Source organism: Garra rufa, chromosome 6 (assembly GCF_049309525.1).
Source record: "Garra rufa chromosome 6, GarRuf1.0, whole genome shotgun sequence".
In the NCBI taxonomy this organism is placed as follows: Eukaryota; Metazoa; Chordata; class Actinopteri; order Cypriniformes; family Cyprinidae; genus Garra; species Garra rufa.
The window spans coordinates 38382653-38403762 of record NC_133366.1 but is presented as its reverse complement, the minus strand read 5'-3'; the positions used below and the strand labels follow the sequence as shown (position 1 = coordinate 38403762).

Genomic DNA, 21110 nt, shown 5'->3' with positions numbered 1-21110 from the left:
TACTGCCCCCTGCTGACCTGAATGTGACTGCTCAAAGTGATTCAAATACAAGACAGTAGGTACAGAATATTTATTTTTTTCAGTACAAGTAATATTTTGAAAATGTTTATTTTATTTCTTTAGCCATTAACAGTAAAACGAAGCAATATTTGTGGTAGACAAAGTGGAAATGTCAAACAATTTATAAAACAATAATATTTATTGACAGAATCTTATTAACTTTTTAGAAGGAATAAAAATTGTACAAATTTAATACATTTAAAAATAATTTTAAATAACAAAAGCTTCTCAACTCTTACTCTTTTACCAAATATTATGTAAAAAATAAAAAATGACATTTATATGAATCCCCGTGATATTTTTTCCGGGTTCTTCGTTCTCCTTGGTTCTGCGACTTCAAATTGAAGCTTCATCTGCTATGTTGTGTCTTCTCCTATTAGTGAGAAAAATAAGTCAACTAAGTAGTAAACATCATCAAAATTTGTATCAGTTTTACAGTTTGTTTCAACTAGTTATACCTGAATGCTGAACTGGTGGACTTTACTGTGGTGGACTGTAAAGCGAGGCTCTCAGGGTTTTTCCTGAAAGCCCCCTGAGACTGGCAGCTTTGTAGTTTTCTTTTAGCTGCATTGAGATGCTATTAGTAAGGCTAATATATTCCTTATGGAGCATCTTTAGTTCCTGCCGCAGTAGATTCCTTTCAGTCTGTACGGTAAGCAGGCAGCCCTCTAATTCATCCAGCTTTTCCTGAGCTTTCTCTGCTCTACCTTCAGCATCTTTTATGACCTGACTGCTGTGGTCGAGTCTTTCTCTTAGAGTCAGGTTTTCCTGTTGTAGCTGAGTTAGGATCTTTCTCTCTTCAGATATTTCTGAATCCTGTTTCATTTCATAAGATTTGACTGTTTCTGTTACGCTCTTTACCCTCTCTTGGAGCACAACGACTGTTTCTCCCAGTTGCTGCTTCTCCTGGTGTTCACAGTATGGGGCTCTCTCCATATCTTCAGACTGAGGTCTGTTCTGCTTTAAGACCTCTGCAATTCTTTGCCTCATTTGCTGGTTTTTAACGAGAAGTTGTTTGTTCTTCATATCCAGGTCTTTGTTGATGTTCGTAAACTCTTTAAATCTCTTCACAAATCTTTGCAGCTCTGTTTTGCATTCTCTGGAATATGCCTCCATCTTTTTAAGTTTCTTCTTAAGTTCTAGGTTTTCCTTCTCTAATCGTGTGCACTTTTCTAAATAAGCTTCAAATGGACACTTACGGGTGGGTTTAGCAAAGCCTGCTTCTTGTTTCATGGCTTTATTTTCTTTCTTGTTCAAGATATCCTCCTTAAGACATGCATTGTCTTTAAGGTTTGTGGTTGCTTGAGAATTCATGTCCATAACATGGTCTCCTCCTGCTTTTGTTTGCATGACAGGGTTAGAATTTAACCCACATGATAAACTACTGTCTGAAAATCTCTCCTCCATGGTGCCTGTGGGGCTGAGAGTCCCTTACCAGGTCTATGTAGAGCTATTTGATTTCTCCTTCACCCTGTTCACTGGTATTAGTTGTACAAGCAGCTTCTTTCCTTTTGTTTCTGATTCCTGAAAAGGATGTTATCTCAATTTAGAGCAGCAGCACGATGCAATTAATTACAACTGAACTCATTTTAATTACTAAAAACAACTGTGTAAACCAACCAATTGTCACGACCACACACAAAGGGAGAAGGTGAGTATCTTTCAAGGTGTTTATTAACAAACGTGCACAGTTCAACACACGTGCAATCAGGTGAATAAAGGTCTCTGTGGTCAAATCTTCAAACAAACACAACAGGTGAGTTCAGGTTCATAAGGATCATAGCGTTAGCAACAGTCACTTCCCTCTAACACGATTAACGTGTTTCACAGGAGAACATCAGAGCAATCCACGAGGAGCACAGGAGAACATCGGAAGAATCCACGAGGAGCACAGGAGAGACAACAGGAGGGGGAGAAGATCCACAGAGAAGCATCCATGCAACTTCGATACCAGCCGCTGAGTGAATGTTTGGGGAGAGTATTTGAAGGGAGTGGTGATTACAGGTGCAGGTGACGGTGATAGAGCTCTGGTAATGGGCGTGGTGCAGTGATTGGGACTGAGGGAACGTGCTGAGGGTGTGACATAGCCCCCCCCCCAAGGGGCGGCTTCCAGACGCTCCAAAAAACAGGAAGAAACAGTCCAGGGGAGCGGTGGGGGGGCCAGGAGACTGAGGCAGAACAGGTTGGGCAAAGTCCCTCCAGAGCAGAGCAGGAGATTCAGGAACCCTCCAGGGCAGAGCCGAAGGCGGAGCAAGGGGTTTAGGAGCCCTCCAGGGCGGAGCAGGAGGCGGAGCGGCCCTCCAGGGCGGAGCAGGAGGCACAGGAGCCCTCCAGGGTGGTTTGGGAGGCGCAGGAGCCCTCCAGGGCGGAACAGGGGGCCGCATCATGGACAGGGACCTGGGGAGAGCAGAGATAGAGGAGGCAGACAGAGCAGGGAGGAGCCAGATGGTAGTCCAGAGTCCAGCCCGGACGAGGCCCCAGAGCGGAGTCGAAGGAGGGAGGAGCCATGGTGGAGAGATGGCAGATGACACCCTGGGGACGAGCGATGGAGACGGAGCTACTGGCAGAGGTGACCCAGGTGGAGCCGAGCAGACGGAGGGCCAGGGTGACACAGAGGTTCCAGAGGGCCAAGGCGGAGCTGATGGCTCAGGCGACTGAGGCGGAGATGTGGATCCGGAAGACCGCAGCAGAGCCGGAGCGACAGAGGACAAAGGCGGAGCTGATGGCTCAGGCGACTGAGGCGGAGATGTGGATCCGGAAGACCGCAGCAGAGCCGGAGCGACAGAGGACAAAGGCGGAGCTGGAGGGAAGGAGGAGCCTGACAGAGCCGGAGGGACAGAGTGACAAGGCGAAGCCGGAGGAATGGAGTCCCGAGGCGGCGGATGGTCGACGACTGACCAAGGCGGAGCCGGAGGGACGAGGGAGCCCGGTGGAGCTGGTGGGATGACGGGCCACGGTGGAGATGAGGGAGCCAGGAGCCAAGGCGGAGCCGGGGGGACGAGGGAGCCCGGTGGAGCTGGTGGGATGACGGGCCACGGTGGAGATGAGGGAGCCAGGAGCCAAGGCGGAGCCGAAGGGTCGGAGGACCGCGGTGGAGTCCAGGACTCGGAGGCTGGAGGTAGAGACTGGGGATCGACCTGCCTAGGCGGAGCTGGAGCCTGGGAGTCCCGAGATGGGTCCACAATCCTGGATGGCGCAGCCTGAGGGAGAGCTGAGGGACAGACAGGCACTAGCAGAGACAGGGCTGAGGAACTGGCTGCTTTGAGTGGAGGCGGGAGAGGGAGGCTGGGTGGGAACTTCAGAGACTCTGGACGGCTGGACGGGACCAGCGCGGATTCAGGAGAACTGGACAAGACCAGTGGAGATTCTGGACGGCTGGGCGGAACCAGCGGGGACTCAGGACGGCTGGGCGGAACCAGCGGGGACTCAGGACGGCTGGGCGGAACCAGCGGGGACTCAGGACGGCTGGGCGGAACCAGCGAAGGCTCTGGAAGGCTGGATTGCACCAACGGGGGCTCTGGGCGGCGTTCTTGAGGTGCGGGCTCTGGACGGTGCTCTTGAGGAGCGGGCTCTGGACGGCGCTCTTGAGGAGCGGGCTCTGGACGGCGCTCTTGAGGAGCGGGCTCTGGACGGCGCTCTTGAGGAGCGGGCTCTGGACGGCGCTCTTGAGGAGCGGGCTCTGGACGGCGCTCTTGAGGAGCGGGCTCTGGACGGCGCTCTTGAGGAGCGGGCTCTGGACGGCTGGACGACCCCAGCGGAGATTCAGGAGGGCTGGGCGTCTCCAGCGGAGACACTGAAAGAGCTAGCTCTGGGCGAGCGGTCACTGGAGGGCGCTCTGGCGGCGCAGTCACTGGAGGGCGCTCTGGCGGCGCAGTCACTGGAGGGCGCTCTGGCGGCGCAGTCACTGGAGGGCGCTCTGGCGGCGCAGTCACTGGAGGGACATCGGCCATTTTGGCAGGGGAAACAGGAACGTCGGCCATTTTGCGAGCTAGCATGGCCGCCCGCACTGACCTCAATGGTGGGTCGCGCACGCTGGCCATCAGGATTGGCCACGACGTAGGAGGGTTGGTCGCGGGCTCCAGGCTGGCAAGGTGGGAGAAGCTATTGGTTTGGTATGTGAGGGGTTCAGGCGGGGGGTAAGCCGGCAAGACGGGCTGGGTTTCGTAGTGGGTTGGATGAGGAAACTTACCATCACTCTTTATTTCTTTAACCTCGATACTAGAGCCATTTATATAAAGAGTGAGGTTGATTAGTTCAATCAAGGAAAAATCAAATATGGGGGAGTTGCATCGGATTGTTTCCGCATCCAAACCCATACGAAACACCACAGCAAGAGCGAAGTCAGGCCAGCTTACCTGATGGGAGAGCTCAAGGAATTCCTCCACATACCACTCCAATGTTCGCCCACCTTGCCGTAGGTTCCGTAGCCTGTCCTCAGCGTCCGACAGTTTTAATGCTTCGGGAGAGACACCGCTGAATGCTGCGTTCGCCTCCATGAGTGAGCTGAAGAAATTATTTTTTTTGATGGGCTGGTATCCTGTCACGACCACACACAAAGGGAGAAGGTGAGTATCTTTCAAGGTGTTTATTAACAAACGTGCACAGTTCAACACACGTGCAATCAGGTGAATAAAGGTCTCTGTGGTCAAATCTTCAAACAAACACAACAGGTGAGTTCAGGTTCATAAGGATCATAGCGTTAGCAACAGTCACTTCCCTCTAACACGATTAACGTGTTTCACAGGAGAACATCAGAGCAATCCACGAGGAGCACAGGAGAACATCGGAAGAATCCACGAGGAGCACAGGAGAGACAACAGGAGGGGGAGAAGATCCACAGAGAAGCATCCATGCAACTTCGATACCAGCCGCTGAGTGAATGTTTGGGGAGAGTATTTGAAGGGAGTGGTGATTACAGGTGCAGGTGACGGTGATAGAGCTCTGGTAATGGGCGTGGTGCAGTGATTGGGACTGAGGGAACGTGCTGAGGGTGTGACACCAATAAACAACGTGACGCTACTGAGTAACGTTAGCCTAAAATTAAGGTCCGTTCGCATCAACAATAAAAATAGCCTAAAGATAATTATAACCATAACGTTATTAGTTTATAATCAAGAATTTATTTAATATTTAGATATATAACAGGAATAAAATATGAACTGAATAGAGTAAATATACACTTATTACGTATTACCTACTTATTTCGTATCAAAACATTGTGACAATGCCAGTTCACTTTAGGCTAAGTTATACAATTTATTACTCCATAATTTGTCATTTTCGCCTCAGTAGGTTATCCTGACTCTATTTGTGGATGAAAAGTACATTACCGCAAAGTGGAAGACACTGGGGGCCTACTGATAATTCGTTTATGCTTCTTTCTTCGATTTACATTTGGGTTTACATTAATTTGAGTGTATCTATGGCAACCTGCTAGTCTGTTGTACAGTTCGCTTCACTGCAGTACGTCGCCTGCGTAAGCTTTTTTTTTTTTAATTCAAATGAATGTTGAATAGCTCAAAAATACATATTTATGGAATAACCGGGCAAATGTCTTATGCTATCGTTCAGTGATAACATAGCTAGATATGATGGAAGCCCGTTTACGCCACTGAACAAAAAAAAAAAAAAAAAAGGTTATAGCGACTTTTCATCTCACAATTCTGCCTTTTTTCACATAATTGCGTGATATAGTCAGAATTAAGAGATAAAAACGATTAATTTTTTTATGTCTAGAAATTCTTATTTTCCCCTCTCATAATTGTGAGATATAAACTCTCAGTTGCTATTTATAAAGTCCAATTTTGAGGGGAAAAAATATATGTTGTGAGAATGTTTCCCCCCTGAAAATTGGACTTTGTAACTCGCAATTAAGAAAATTCCAAGAAAAAAGTCAAAATTGCAACTATCAGGCAATTGTGAGAACAAAGTCATTATTGAGATAAAAAAAAGTCACAATGACCTTTTTTAACGTTTTTATTCTGTGGTGAAAACGGGCTTCCACAAGCCTTAACCATGTGTTAGTGGAATGTTGTTTTTCTTTATAACCTATAGAGTATTTTCGTGATGCATCATCAATCGGCCATATTGGCGGCACAGAACATAAACAATGCCACTGAGCCGAACAAAATATTTATCTGATTATTGCTGCTAAAAACGGTCAATTATTGTTAGGAAAAAACCAGGAAAAAACATTTGGACTGCCATAAGTTAAAACAAATCAAGGAGAAGAGTGCAAAAAACTGTCTGAAGAACAAAAGGCATTTGTGGTTGGCCAAACTGAACCGGGATTTCCAGGGCAAGAATCTTGACAACATTTGTGTTTGTTCTTTCTGGTCAGATAGGTGAAGTATTAGGCTAATATAGTAATCAATACTGCTCGTGCGTATCTTTATGACCAATGTCAAAATTTTGCACCTGTCCCTGTCCTCCTTTCTATGCTTTAGCAGCTTCCAAACTTTTTTCCATGGTTTAGACAGCATAATTTAGCAGAACAATGTATTCAGTAGTACATGAACCATGCAATCCATGCTGTTGTTTACATACTAGTATCTTCAATATGGCCATGTATCCGTGTAGCTGACCAAACAATTTGAGTAGGCCTATGTAAACTGGTTCAAAGCCTACATTCTGCTGCACTTGCTGGTCAATTGGTTAATATAATGTATCCTATTGCAAATATTTTTGCAATAACTGTTTTTAATAACTGAGATTTTTGTAAAAATCTCATTCAATTTTTGTAATATTTTTCAGCTTTTGCAACTTCTGTGCCTAAGTTGCCTATAAGAGACAACACTGTCAGTGAAGGGCACATTTAAGTAAAAAAAATAATAAATAAAAATGCGACGTGTGCAGAATAAGTTATTTATTTATTATTTTTTTTTAATCCTAAAAATATTGTTTGTTGGTGTATATTAATTGGCTATACCATAGCAGTGCACTGCATCACTCCAGGTGGCGTTAAAATTCCAAAGCAGACTTTTCTTAACAAGTGATGATAGAATAAGAACAAAGGAAGAATTCAGCACTGAAATTACCTGTAACTCTTGATATATTTTGAATCAGTAAATCGACAATGATGTAAAGACACAAAACCACGTGTTCTCAGTCTTGTTGGACATTATGTTCCATGTGTCAAGAAAATGCTCCCCTGTTCTGCTCAAACACACCTTATAAGAGATGTTATGATTCTCCAAAAACTAAATCTTTATTCATACAAATTTATTTCAGTTAACACACCCTATTCCTACAAACAAAACAAACAAACAGTGCAAAATACTGCATCCCAGCACACATGACATGACACTGCACTATCCATAAATGTGTCTCCAAGTATCTGGTTGACATAATTGTGCATGAATTGTGGTAAAGCGTTATGTCTGTGGTAAAAAGAAAAAAACTGTTCATGCACTGAATAGCTGATTTGTAGTTGGTGCCCTCATGTAATCAAAGGTCAAAAGTCAAAGGTCTGGACTCTCAGGAGGTTTTGCCCGGGCATGAGCGTGGATTTCACAGTACAAATCATCATCTATAAAATAGTATCCTTTCTGCTTTAGGTTTTCTTCACATTCTGTGCACACAAAACAGTCAGGATGCCGAAACTTATCTTGAACCTTTACAACTGTCCCACTGAAAACAACAGACAGATAGAAAAGTTAATCTGGATTCATGAAATCATAAGTTTTCATCTTATAGTGTACATGATCTTTCAAAGGGTTCGGGGTTTGTAAGATGTTTTTGAATGTTTTATATGCTAACCAAGTAAAAAAATTTTACAATTTAAAATAACTGTTTTCTTTTTGAATACATTTTAAAATGTAATTTATTCCTGTGATGACAATTACTTCAGTCTTTAGTGTCACATGAGTCTTTATAAATCAATCTAATATGATGATTTTGTGCACTTTTGATAAATGTAATGTTCTTATTTAATAACAATATACTTACACTATGCCGTTACCACACTTATCACACATTGGTAGCTTGTGCAAATTCCCCGCAGGAGCAGATGCCTTGGTCGTAGGGGCACGAACTCTCCTTGTCACTAATGGACGTGTACCTGCCAATTTTGTAAACCTGAATGAATCCATGAGTGCATGTTGCATAATGTGTATTAAAATGCAGTCTCTCTTGTTTTTTGCATCACTCTGTTATTTCAGTATGTGTTTTTCATACCCTCACTGTCGATAAAGCTCTGCAAGGCTTTAAAGGATCCAGACTGTCGCGGTTCATGGGGTTGATCCTCATCTTGATTCTCCTGCAGCATCCGGTATACGTCGGACTCCTCTATATTGTTAAGTTTCCTAGGACTACACACATATACTTTCAGTGTAGAAACAAACTAGATGTTATATTTCAGTAAACAATGATAACTGAGTAATGATTCCTGATCAGCTCAGTGCTACTGACAATAACAAAAACACCCATTTTCTGATTATTTACTAGAAAGACTTAGTCAGTCAGGTTCAGGTATGATGTGTCAAACAATCACCTTCCTGGTTTGTCATGGATGAGGCCCTTGAGTTGTCCATGTAAGGCGTCCTGGATATTGCCTGAAGAGTAAAGGCAAATAGGGGAGTTGTAGGTGGGGCTCACCACCTGACGTGTGTCATCGATGTTGGCTGCGGCCACAAAGGGCGAAGCTTTTCGATTATGGCCTGTTCCTATAGGACTGTACTCCTGTTAGGCCAAATTATAAACATTGTAAAAACATATCAAACCACACAGATAGACATTGTACATAAAATATAAAAATACATACTTGTCTCTCTGCCTCTAGGTTAATCTTAAATGGATGGCTTTTGTTCTGTTCAGTGACAATTGGTGACCACAGCTTAGTCCCAGGTCTGCAAAACAATATATTTGATCATGTTTTAATTATTTCTTGCTTTGACCTGTTTTTATTCGAATACATTCGAAAACTCAAAAGCTAATTCACATCAACTACCCCTTTGTGGTGCAGCATGCAAAATCATGTGCTGCTGTCCAGCAGGTTCTACCCAAACACATCCATATGAATCTAAAGGTGACCTCTAACCTCTCAACAGTAAGTGTGAGCTGATAGGTGGCATCCTTGATTAGAGTTTGAGCTTCAGAGTGCATCATGTTTTCTGCAGAAACTCCTTCTATTGCTAAGATGATGTCTCCAGGAGAGAGGTTGACTCTGGAAGCTTTACTTCCTGGTGATATCTGAAAACACAAAATGGTAGACAACATCCAGTCCAGAATCAACAATAAATAACATATACAGTTGAAGTCAAAAGTTTACATACACCTTTCAGAATCTGCAAAATGTTAATTATTTTACCAAAATAAGAGTGGTCATACAAAATGCATGTTATTTTTTTGTTTAGTACTGACCTGAATAAGATATTTCACATAAAAGACGTTAACATTATAGTCCACAAAAGAAAATAATAGTTGAATTTATAAAAATGTCTCCGTTCAAAAGTTTACATGAACTTGATTCTTAACACTGTGTTGTTACCTGAATGATACACAGTTGTGTTTTTTTGTTTAGTGATAGTTTATGAGTCCCTTGTTTGTCCTTAAACTCTTAAACTTCCCGCTGTTCTTCAGAAAAATCATTTAGGTCCCACAATTAGTTTTTTGTTTTTTTCAGTATTTTTGTGTATTTGAACCCTTTCCAACAATGACTGTATGACTTGGAGATTCATCTTTTCACAATGTGGACAACTGAGGGACTCATATGCAACTATTACAGAAGGTTCAAACGCTCACTGATGCTTCAGAAGGAAACACAATACATTAAGAGCTGAGGGGGTGAAATTTCCCTTATTTCGTCTTTTGGGAAACATGTAAGGGTCTTCTGTACCTTTTGAAGGGCAGTACTAAATAAAAAATAATATTTAGGCAAAATAAGAAATGTTCAAAAGTTTTCACCCCTGGCTCTTAAGTGTCGTGTTACCTTCTGAAGCATCAGTGAGCGTTTGAACCTTCTGTAACAGTTGCATGAGTCTCTCAGTTGTCCTCAGTGTGAAAAGATGGAGCATACAGTTATTGTTGGAAAGGGTTCAAATACACAAAAATGCTGAAAAACCAAAGAATTTCCTGCCAAACGTTATTTATGAGAAAATGCTTCCTGCCAAAAAAACCCTGAATTTTCCAAATTTTTTCGTTTTCACTGTTACATACTCAAGGGGCACTATGACACAATTCCTGAATGAGTCCAGAACCTCCTGATCAAAAACACAGCCAAGAAAGATGCAGAAACGAGCGATCTCATGTAAGCAGATGCTGATGAAAAATAATGGGATCATGATCAATAAACAGCATATCAGTGAAAACTGCATAATGTTACAGAATGAAATGTTAATCCAGGAAGTGGTAAAGGACTACAAAGCTTTGGGGGTGCTGATGGAAGCGATCTACCTCTGTCTCTATGGTTTGTTAAAACTTACTGACTTTTGCATTAAACACCACATAGCTTTCATAAAACTATAGCATTTAAATATTATTTTACTAAGACATATCATTGAAAGATGTAGAGTGACAACTGATATTTATATGCATTTTTATCTGAGTATGTTATGCTAAAGATTTCACTGATTTACACTACAAGCTATCAGGATTTAATTTGATTTTTGGCCATATAAATGTCAGCAGCTGTACCAAATAGCATATTTATGCTTAGTTTGGGCCTCTTAAACTAAATCTTTTCTTTTTCCTTTTATTGTCCCACATACACAGTTGAAACAACATGAAGACAAGTTAATGCAGGGAATTCATATATCTCTATAATGTGTTTGTGTGTGTGTATTCTTATGTAATGGGGACCAAATGTGCCCACAAGGATTGTAATACCAGTAAATTTGGACCTTGTGGGGACATTTTAAGGTTTTTGAAATCTAAATATGCATAAAGTTCTGTGTAAGGGGTGGGTTTAGGGTAAGGGGATAGAAAATACAGTTTGTACAGTATAAAAGCCATTACGTCTATTGAAAGTCCTCATAAAACATGGAACCCTGTATATACTGTAAGTGTGTATCTCTCTGTGTGTGTGCGTAAGCTTGTCTGAACGTGTGTGTGTGTGTGTGTGTGTGTGTAAGTCCTTGTCATCACTGGTATGTGCGCCCACGTAAACTACTCTCCACAGTAAACATGCTGCAAAATAACAATCTCCAGAGAAGCTGTTCATTCCTGCTGTTATCAGCACGCAGAACAAAGTGCTAGAGATGAATTATATGAAACTGCACATGCACTGCATTATTTGCCTTGCATTACATGAGCAGAATGGCATGCATAATGGTATAAGAACCAAATGTAACGGTGCATCCATCATATCAGTCATGTGGGGTTGTCTGTAGAACTGCACTGGTTTGGAATCGGATCAGATCCTGTCTCCTAAATAAGCTCTTTTTATCAGCAAGCAGAAAGAAGCATCAAGAACCTCAATATGTTTCTTATAGTCTCTAATCCATTCATCCCAGCTGTACTTTTAGTACCGAAAGCAGCTTTCTTTTTAATTTAATTTACAAATGCGTGCACTTTTATACCTTATATGCTCAGAACACAAGAAGGCATTGCAAAACAAAGATCAATTTTATTTATTAATTTATTTATTCCAAAAACGGCATAATATGTCAAGCTTGGTTTTTACAATAAAGTGGCTTTTTTATTAAATATATTAAAGTTGTTTGTTTTAGGAATGTTTAGATATGATAAGATATAAGTTGACTCTTAGTTCTAGAATCCACTTGAACTAAACAGATATAAAACCAATTTTCCATCTCCTGAAGCCTATTTCTGAGGCCTACAAATCCTATTCTTAAATTTTGAGTGCAGTCCAACAACTTGCTGTTGGTAAAACAGGCCTTCTTTCCAAACATACTTTGATTAATAAAGTCCAGGTTACAGTCTGTAAGTAAAAACAACTCCCAAGGCTCAGAGACAGAGGACAGGAGGGTGTTTGACCAAAAATGGCTGTGCGATGTTGAGATTAAGCAACAGTGTCATGCTGAACCGCAGAGTGAGCAGAGAATGTTCCAAGTGTGAAATCTCATTAAAGCAAAGTAGAAATCCAAAACTAGTGCCGCACAGAGAACAGAAGCATAAAACCTCTGTACAAACAGATCAGTACAATAACGCCATTGTGTATTTCAGTACTGGATTTTGATTATGTAATAGGTTGTAACCTTACTTGAACACATAAAAGTTATTTATACCAATGGAATAATGGTTTGGAATGATATGATGACTGAATTTTAACTGATGGAAAGGTCAAGAAAAAAAGAGCTGTTTGAATCAGTCTGTGCTCCTATCTCTGTTTTGGACTCTGTCTGACATTTGTTTAGATGTAGAATACACAAATCCACAGCCACGACAGGTGTGAGGATCCAAATGTTAGTTCCAGTGTCAATGATTCATCAACAATTTTAGCTACACACATAAATAGCGCATGAGGATAGCTTTTGTTCTCTATGAAACATTCTCTTTATAAGGGATGATATACTGCAATTCTCAATTCATGCCAGATTTTGTAGTATACAGTTTTGCTTTTTGTTTTCTTCTACTTACCCAGTTTGTGTTTCATGGATTTGGTTAATTTTGACATTTATATGCATTTTTTATTTTACAACATATCTATATAAATACATAATAATAATAATAATAATAATAATAATAATAATTTGATAATTATGTTATTATTATTATTATTATTATATAAAGTAAAAATTTAATACAATTGTATTTATATTACATAATAATAAAAACAATAATATTAATAATTTATTAATTTGATAATTATTATTATTAATAAATATGAAGTAAATAAACAAAAATAAAATCTATTTCCAGTAAAAAAGAAAACAATACAATCATATTTATATTACATAATAATAATAATAATAATAATAATAATAATAATAATAATAATGATTTATTAATTTGACAATTGTGTTATTATTATTACTATTATTAATAATAATAAATATAAAGTAAAAATGTAAATAAATGTAAAAAATCTATTTCCAGTAGAAAGAGAAAACAGTACAATCATGTTTATATTACATAATAATAATAATAATAATAATTTATTCATTTGATAATTGTGTTATTATTATTATTATTATTAAGATTTTTACAAAAATGTAAATATATGTAAAAAGGAAAAGGAAAACAATCAAATTTATATTACACAATAATAATAATAACAACAATAATAATAAATATAAAGTAATAATGTAAATAAATGTAAAAAACATATTTCCAGCAGTAGAAAAAGAAAACAATGCAATCATATTTATATTTATATTACATAAAAATAATAATTTATTAATTTGATAATTGCATTATTATTATTATTATTATTAATAATAATAATAATAATAATAATAATATTAAAAAGAACAACATTAATGTTGTGCACTGCAAAGAGCCATTTTTCAATGTATTTTTACATTTATGTGAAATTTTTTATATGTACATTTTATAATTATGTACAACATATCTATATAAATACATAATAATAATAATAATAATAATAATTTATTAATTTAATAATTGTATTATTAATTATTATTATTTATATAAGTTAATAGTAAATACAAATATAAAATAATTATGTATATAATAATAATAATAGTAATGTAATTATATGGATATATTATCTATCTCTATATAAAATACAAATATAAAATAAATTGAAGGTAAAATAAAACATTAAAATAATAATTATTGATTTATTATTATTATAGAAGAGATGAGCATTCAGAATCATTTAGAAACAGAATTCATATAGGCCATATGAACACATTTCCCAAAACAGATGTGTGATTCAACAGTCATGTCTGCGGTCTGATTAACTGTATTTTTTATGTCTATATTGGTGATGTAAGCTGCTATTTCTATAAATGAGTCAGATATCCTTGTGGACATGTGGAAGTTCTTAGCACACACTGCACTGTAGTTTTTCCACTGAATTCTAACTGAATTAAATCCCAAACTGGTAAATCTACACACACACTCACTTTGGCGACGGTGAGGGGTTGGCTGAAGTCCCGTCCTCCAATAAGTCGAAAGCCCCATGGTGCGGGTCCATCCAGCACAACAGTGAACGGCATATCCACAGCAGGTGTGTGTGTGTGTGTGTGTGCCTCGACTGTGATGGAGAATTCAGCTCTAAATCCTTTAGAGGAGAAGGAAGACCACTCCTCCAGAGTGAGGGCTATCTCTCTCTTCATATCTTTCTCTCTCACTCTTTTTCTTTTTTCATAATACTCTTCCCTCTTTCTGTTCATCTCATTTCCCTCTCCTCCGCTCCACTATAAAGTTCTCATTTTAGTCACTATTTTATATTTTTTTACATGACTAATCTTAAAGGGATAGTTCACTCAAATATGAAAATTCTGTCATTATTACTCACTCTCGTGGCGTTCCAAACCTGTAAGACCTTCATTCATCTTCAGAACACAAATAAAGATATTTTTAATAAAATCCAAGAGCTTTCTGACCCCGTGTAGACAGCAACAGTACTACTTTGTTCAAGGCCCAGAAAGGTAGTAAGGACATTGTTAAAATAGTCCATTTGGCATCAGCGGTTCAACCTTAATTTTATGAAGTTTTATGAAGTTTTGTGTGCAAAAAAAACCTAAAACTAACAACTTTATTAAATAATTTCTTCTCTTTCATGTCAGTCTTCAAGGCATGTTCACGACAGTACCACAACGAATGTGTGTGGTGCTGCTGATGCAGCAACAACACAAAATATATCTGCAAGCATTGATTACCATGGTTCAAGTGCTTTAAGGCATTTAAGCACACATTATATAACAAGCCTTTTTTTTTTGCAAATACAGGTAATTTACCATAAAAATATTATGTTTTGTAATGTTTATGACTGTTAGAGCCAGCTGTGGTCCGATCTCCTTAAAACTTTGCATGCTTGTTTAGAATCACCAGTCGCAGGTGTTTGCCAGATTTCATGAAGTTTTGAGTTTTCCTTTAGGCTTTATAGGATTTTGGGTAAATTCGGACAGGCGCCTTTTCTAAACGACACTGTTATAGTTTCCCAAAGGGTAAATTTCAAAATTGTTTTGATAATTATTAACCTAGAGAGTCCAGAGAAATGCACTGCAGTGTTTTTTTCCAGATTGAGTGAAAAACCTAGGACTAGTTCACAAAAGTAGTTTTTCTTTTTCTTTTTACATCTTCTCAACCATTTACCAAACGATTTAATTGACAGCAGTGGTTCTAGAGGCAAAGTTGTCTGGAATGAGGAGTTCTATCAAAATTATATGAATATGTGGAAAAACTGCACAATGCACAATCATTTACAACCTAGAAAAATGTGATATTGCCCCCCAGTGGCCAATTTCTTTCAGATTTCTCACAGACCTTTGGCGTCTAACAGGTCAGAACAGGTCCACCGAGTTTCATTCTGATTGGCCTCTATTAACCATGTCTAAGGTGCTCAAATTTCATCTGCCAATGGTGGCTATGTTTTTTTTTTTGAGGTACGCAAATGTTCTTATAGACACTTGTTGCACTTCAGACCAAGACTGCGAACAGTTGATAGGGCAAATGGTTGCATAGGTATAGCTATTTTTATGTTTTATTCCTGCTTATAGTGCCACCAAGTGGTCACACTCCGTGATTTTTGTCCTGTGATCTCAGACTGAGCTCTTACATAAGTGTTCTGAGTTTGGCGACGATATCTCATTCCGTCCAGGGCTGTATCCGAAATCGCCCCCTATACCCTATTCACTATTCCCTACATTAGTCCACTCGTACAGTTCACTTGAAGGAGTGAATGAAAACGGGTGAGTGAATTCGGACACTAAGTGCACCGGAAGGACTGCCGCTTTTGTAGAGCATTGCTAACTGTTTAACAATCATTTAAAATGGACAGTTCGAGTAGTACGATTAAAGGATTTATCTTGAACTATGTCAGGGAATTTGCGTATAAACCCTGGTTAAACAATTTAATAATCAATTTACAACGAATTTGTACCTGTGTAAAATGAATGGATGGATGGATGGATAATTCAGCTGCGGGCGCCATTGTCTGGCGAGATGTGGGAATTCAGTCGGCGCGCGACTCTCACAGTGCATTATGGGTCATCTCTAGCTGTTGAGCGTACATCGGTTGTACACTCGTTTTTGCGGTGCATTGTGGGATTGAATGAGTGCACTCGGGAATGTCAACTATGGTTTCGAACACCACTTAAAATGGCTGTCCCCTCAAATAGTGCCCTATTTGAGGGTATAGGGGGCGATTTTGGATACAGCCCAGGAGTTATAGGCATTTCACTAAAAGTGGCCCTGTCCCTTTCTAATGTTTTGGTGAGTAGAAAGTCAGACTTTTTTTTTGATAATTATTGATATTCGCACTCCAAAGAATCTTTCTGCACTGGTGTCACGACCACACACAAAGGGAGAAGGTGAGTATCTTTCAAGGTATTTATTAACAAACGTGCACAGTTCAACACACGTGTAAACGGGTGAATAAAGGTCTCTGTGGTCAAATCTTCAAACACAACACAACAGGTGAGTTCAAGTTCGTAAGGATCATAGCGTTAGCAACAGTCACTTCCCTCTAACACGATTAGCGTGTTTCACAGGAGATCATCGGGGCAATCCACGAGGAGCACAGGAGAACATCGGAATAATCCACGAGGAGCACAGGAGAGACAACAGGAGGGGGAGAAGATCCACAGAGAAACATCCATGCAACTTCGATACCAGCCGGTGAGTGAGTGACAGAGGTAAGTATATAAAGGGTGTGGTGATTGCTGGTGCAGGTGACGGTGATTAGAATTCTGGTGATGGTTCACGGGTGTGCTGTGGTGGTGATTGGCTGGTTGGTGGAGGATCGTGGTGATTGGGGCTGAGGGAACATGCAGAGGGTGTGACATCACCCCCTCCTCCACGGGTGACTCCTGGCACCCAAGAACGGCGACGGGGACGACCACGACCTCTGGGAGCTGGGCGTTCGGGATGTTGGCGGTGGAATTCCTCGAGGAGAGTCGGGTCCAGGATGTCGTCACGGGGTATCCACGATCTCTCCTCGGGTCCGAACCCCTCCCAGTCCACTAGGTACTGGAGCTGGCCGTTCCGCCGCCGGGAGTCTAGGATTTCTTGGACTTGGTAGATGTTATCTCCGAGGATCTCTGGCGGGTCGGGAGGAGGAGGTGGCTCCGATTCTGTGGAGGAAGGGAATAGGGGTTCAGTGTGGCGTTTGAGCAGGGAAACGTGAAACGAGGGAGCGATTCTGTAATGTGGAGGGAGGTTCAGACGGTAGGTGACCGGGTTGATTTGTGAGTGAACGGTGAAGGGCCCTATGTAGCGGGGACTCAGCTTCCTACTGGGCAGCCGGAGGCGTATGTCTCGAGTGGAAAGCCATACCTGGTCCCCGGGGAGGTAAACTGGGTTGGGTAACCTACGACGGTTGGCGTGTTCCGTATGCCTCCGTACTGCCCGCTGGAGATGGACGTGCGCTGAGTCCCACACCCTCTCGCTCTCTCGGAACCAGTGATCTACCGCGGGCACCTCGGAGGATTCTCCTGTCCATGGAAACAGAGCTGGTTGATAGCCTAGAATACATTGGAAGGGGGTTAGACCAGTAGAGGTTTGACGGAGGGAATTTTGCGCATACTCAGCCCACGGTAGATACTGGCTCCAGGTGTTTTGATGTTGGGAACAGTACGTCCGAAGGTAGCGGGAGATTTCCTGTATTTTCCGTTCGGTCTGCCCGTTAGTTTGAGGGTGATATCCGGATGACAGGCTGACTGTGGTACCCAGGAGTTTGAAGAAGGCCCGCCAGACCCTGGAAATGAATTGAGGTCCTCGATCGGACACGATGTCTTCTGGAAGTCCGAAGTTCCGGAATACATTGTGGAACAGTGCCTCTGCGGTTTCTAGCGCTGTGGGGAGACCTTTGAGAGGTATTAATTTGCAAGCTTTTGAAAATCGATCGACTACCACTAAAATTGTGGTGTAACCCTGAGAGGGAGGCAGGTCTGTGGCGAAGTCTATACCCAAGTGTGTCCAGGGTCGGCGGGGAATAGGTAACGGTTGTAATTTACCTTCGGGTAAGCGGCGTGGGGTTGTGTTGACGGCGCAGACCGAACATCCTTGGACGTACCGTTCCACTTCCCTGCTCATGTTGGGCCACCAATATTTCTGCTGGAGGAGCGAGAGGGTTCGCCTGCTGCCAGGATGTTCTGAGCCGGGGGACGTGTGCGTACTATCCAGCAGAAGGGGTCTAAGACGGCTTGGGACATAGACACGACCCGGGGGAAGCTCCGGTGGTGCAGGTTCCTCGAAGGTGGCGGCCCGTATATCTTCGTCGAGTTGCCATAGTATGGGTGCGAGGAAGACTGATGGGGGTAGAATTGGATCAGGATCGTCAGAGGTAGGTTCAGGTGAGTACATACGTGATAGGGCGTCTGCTTTGGTGTTTTTGTGGCCGGGTTGGTAAGTAATGTTGAAATTGAATCGGGCAAAGAATAGTGACCAGCGAGCTTGGCGGGCATTTAGTCTCTTGGCGTGCTGAATGTACTGGAGGTTCTTGTGGTCGGTTATTACGGTGAAGGGGAACTGGGCTCCTTCCAACCAGTGCCGCCACTCTTCGAGGGCGAGCTTTATTGCCAGCAGTTCGCGGTCTCCAATTCCATAATTCTGCTCGGCTGGGGTGAGTTTCTTGGAATAGTACGCACACGGATGGAGGGATCGGGGTTCATCAGACCATTGGGACAGCACAGCTCCTACGCCTACGTCCGCCGCGTCTACTTCCACCACGAAGGGCCTTGAAGGGTCGGGGTGCTTGAGGATGGGAGCGGTGGTGAACATTAGCTTAAGACGGTCGAAGGCTTGCTGAGCCTCTGGAGTCCACTGTAGTACCCGGCGTCCTCCCTTTAAGAGGGAAGTGAGTGGAGCCGATAGGAGGCTATAGTTTTTTATAAAGCGTCGGTAGAAGTTAGCGAAGCCTAAGAAACGCTGAAGTTCCTTCACCGTCCTTGGTTCCGCCCACTTGGCCACTGCGTCCACCTTACCGGCTTCCATACGAACTCCCTCCGCAGTGATCACGTATCCGAGAAAGGAGATGGAGGGTTGATGGAATTCACATTTTTCTAACTTCAGATAGAGTTGGTACTCACGGAGGCGTTGGAGAACCTGGCGGACGTGGTCTTGATGTTCCCTTAGGTTACGTGAGTAAATGAGGATATCGTCAATGTAGATGATTACGAAACGATGGAGGTAGTCGCGGAAGATTTCGTTCATGAAATTCTGAAATACGGAGGGACTGTTAGCCAGGCCATAGGGCATCACCTGATATTCATAGTGACCGGTCGGGGTGATGAAGGCGGTTTTCCACTCATCTCCTTCTCGGATACGGATCAGGTTGTACGCACTGCGGAGGTCGAGTTTGGTGAAGATGCGGGCTTCCCGTAGTTCCTCCAAGGCAGCTGGCACTAGAGGAAGTGGATAGGCGAATTTCACCGTGGCGTCGTTGAGCACCCGGTAGTCAATGCAGGGTCTGAGTCCACCATCCTTCTTGGGGACGAAGAAGAAACTGGACGCTGCTGGGGACGTGGAAGGTCTGATGAACCCCTGTTGGAGAGCCTCCTGGATGTAATTCTCCATGGCCTCCTGCTCAGGACGTGAGAGGGGGTAGATCTTCCCGTGGGGTAGTTTGGCGCCTGGCAGCAGGTCGATACTACAATCCCAGGGCCGGTGCGGTGGTAGTTGTGTGGCCCGTTCCTTACTGAAGACATCGGTGAAAGACTGATAGACGGGGGGAATGGCGGTGGCGGATTGAGTGGCAGGACTCTCTATGGTGGTGGCGTGCAGAGGGATAGGACGGTATGGAGACTTTGGATCCGACGAGGAAGGACGGTAGCCGTGGTTCTCACACGTTTTACCCCACTCCAGGACCTCTCCTGTGCTCCAATCTATGCGGGGTTGGTGCTTAATGAGCCATGGTCTGCCCAGGATGACATCCACGTTGGCTCGCGGGAGTACTAGGAGGGTCAGATGTTCACGGTGGTTGTGTTGGGAGACGAGGGTCACTTTTCTGGTCCGGCGAGATATCTTACCATCGCCCAATGGTGAGTTTTGGATTGTGGTAATTTGGTATGTGACCTCATTTTGAACGGTGGGAATTCGATGTTTAGCAATGAAGTGTGATGAAACAAAATTGCTAGCCGCTCCGGAATCCACGAGCACATAGATGGGGAGAGTACGAGAGTTTACTATTAGTTCAGCGGTAATATGGGGTAGGAGAGACATGGCTGGAGTAATAGATACGGTACTCACCATTGGATGAGGCGGGCGGACTGGACAGGCACTGATGAAGTGTGAGGCTTCTCCACAATACAGGCACAGGCGATTATTAATTCGTCGTTTCCTCTCCGCAGGATCCAGGCGATAGGAGTCGGTAATCATGGGCTCATCCGCATCTCGTTGGGGTGACGGTGTTCGGAGTGGAGGGAAGCTGGGTGCAGACTTTGCAGAAGGACACGCCGAGAGGTGTTGAGAAATGCCTACTGCCTTCTTAATAAAAGTTTCCAGCGGTACATTGTCATCGTAGATGACCATATGCTTGCGGATCTGGGGTTTAAGCCCCTTACGGTAGGCTGCTAGGAGAGCGACTTGGTTCCAACCACTGGTGGCCGCTAGGGAACGGAAGCGCAGGGTGTATTCATGAATATTGGACGTACCTTGATTCAGAGTAATCAGTTCATCGTGCACGGAAAGGGGAGTGAGAGCAGCTCCAAACACGTCCTTGAAGTGGGCAACGAAAGCATTATAGGAGATTAATGCATCGCTCCGTGAATTCCAGAGTGCGTCCGCCCATTGAAGTGCCTGCCCAGTGAGGAGGGAAATCATAAAATATATTTTAGAAATTTCGTTTGGAAACTGGTGTGCGTTGGCTTCGATATAGAGGGAACATTGCAGGAGGAAACCATTGCAACCACCCGGGTCTCCGGAATAACTCATGGGGCGAGAGAGGGGCGTGTTGGAAATCGTCGTTGGAGCAGCAGGTAGAGATTGACGAAGAACGTTTACCATATCCGAAAATGGGT

General features: G+C 42.6%; 2 protein-coding genes across 2 annotated transcripts; both read right to left on the bottom strand.

Annotated features, from left to right (window-relative positions):
* Nucleotides 1–163: 163 nt before the first annotated feature.
* LOC141337286 (uncharacterized) lies at nucleotides 164–1516 on the bottom strand. Its single transcript, XM_073843076.1, has one exon. It carries the CDS (start codon nucleotides 1465–1467, stop codon nucleotides 541–543), a length of 927 nt encoding a protein of 308 aa, XP_073699177.1. The 5' UTR covers nucleotides 1468–1516; the 3' UTR covers nucleotides 164–540.
* A 5394-nt stretch (nucleotides 1517–6910) lies between these two features.
* Nucleotides 6911–14172, bottom strand: pdlim3a (PDZ and LIM domain 3a). The gene is made up of 7 exons (XM_073843075.1): nucleotides 14052–14172; nucleotides 9098–9249; nucleotides 8822–8906; nucleotides 8552–8739; nucleotides 8236–8369; nucleotides 8008–8119; nucleotides 6911–7689 (listed from the first exon to the last, which is right to left on the bottom strand). The coding sequence occupies exons 1-7, from the start codon at nucleotides 14142–14144 to the stop codon at nucleotides 7521–7523; spliced, it is 933 nt and encodes a 310-aa protein (XP_073699176.1). The 5' UTR covers nucleotides 14145–14172; the 3' UTR covers nucleotides 6911–7520.
* Between the last annotated feature and the right edge of the window lie 6938 nt (nucleotides 14173–21110).

Bases quoted from the DNA above. Each gene is read 5' to 3' on its own strand.
- LOC141337286 (XM_073843076.1), bottom strand. From the start codon at position 1,467: ATGGAGGAGAGATTTTCAGACAGTAGTTTATCATGTGGGTTAAATTCT.
- pdlim3a (XM_073843075.1), bottom strand. From the start codon at position 14,144: ATGCCGTTCACTGTTGTGCTGGATGGACCCGCACCATGGGGCTTTCGA. The intron at 8,740-8,821 runs GTATGTATTTTT...TTGGCCTAACAG, and splicing joins ACCTAGAGGCAGAGAGACAA to GAGTACAGTCCTATAGGAAC. The intron at 7,690-8,007 runs GTAAGTATATTG...TGTTGTTTTCAG, and splicing joins AAGTGTGGTAACGGCATAGT to TGGGACAGTTGTAAAGGTTC.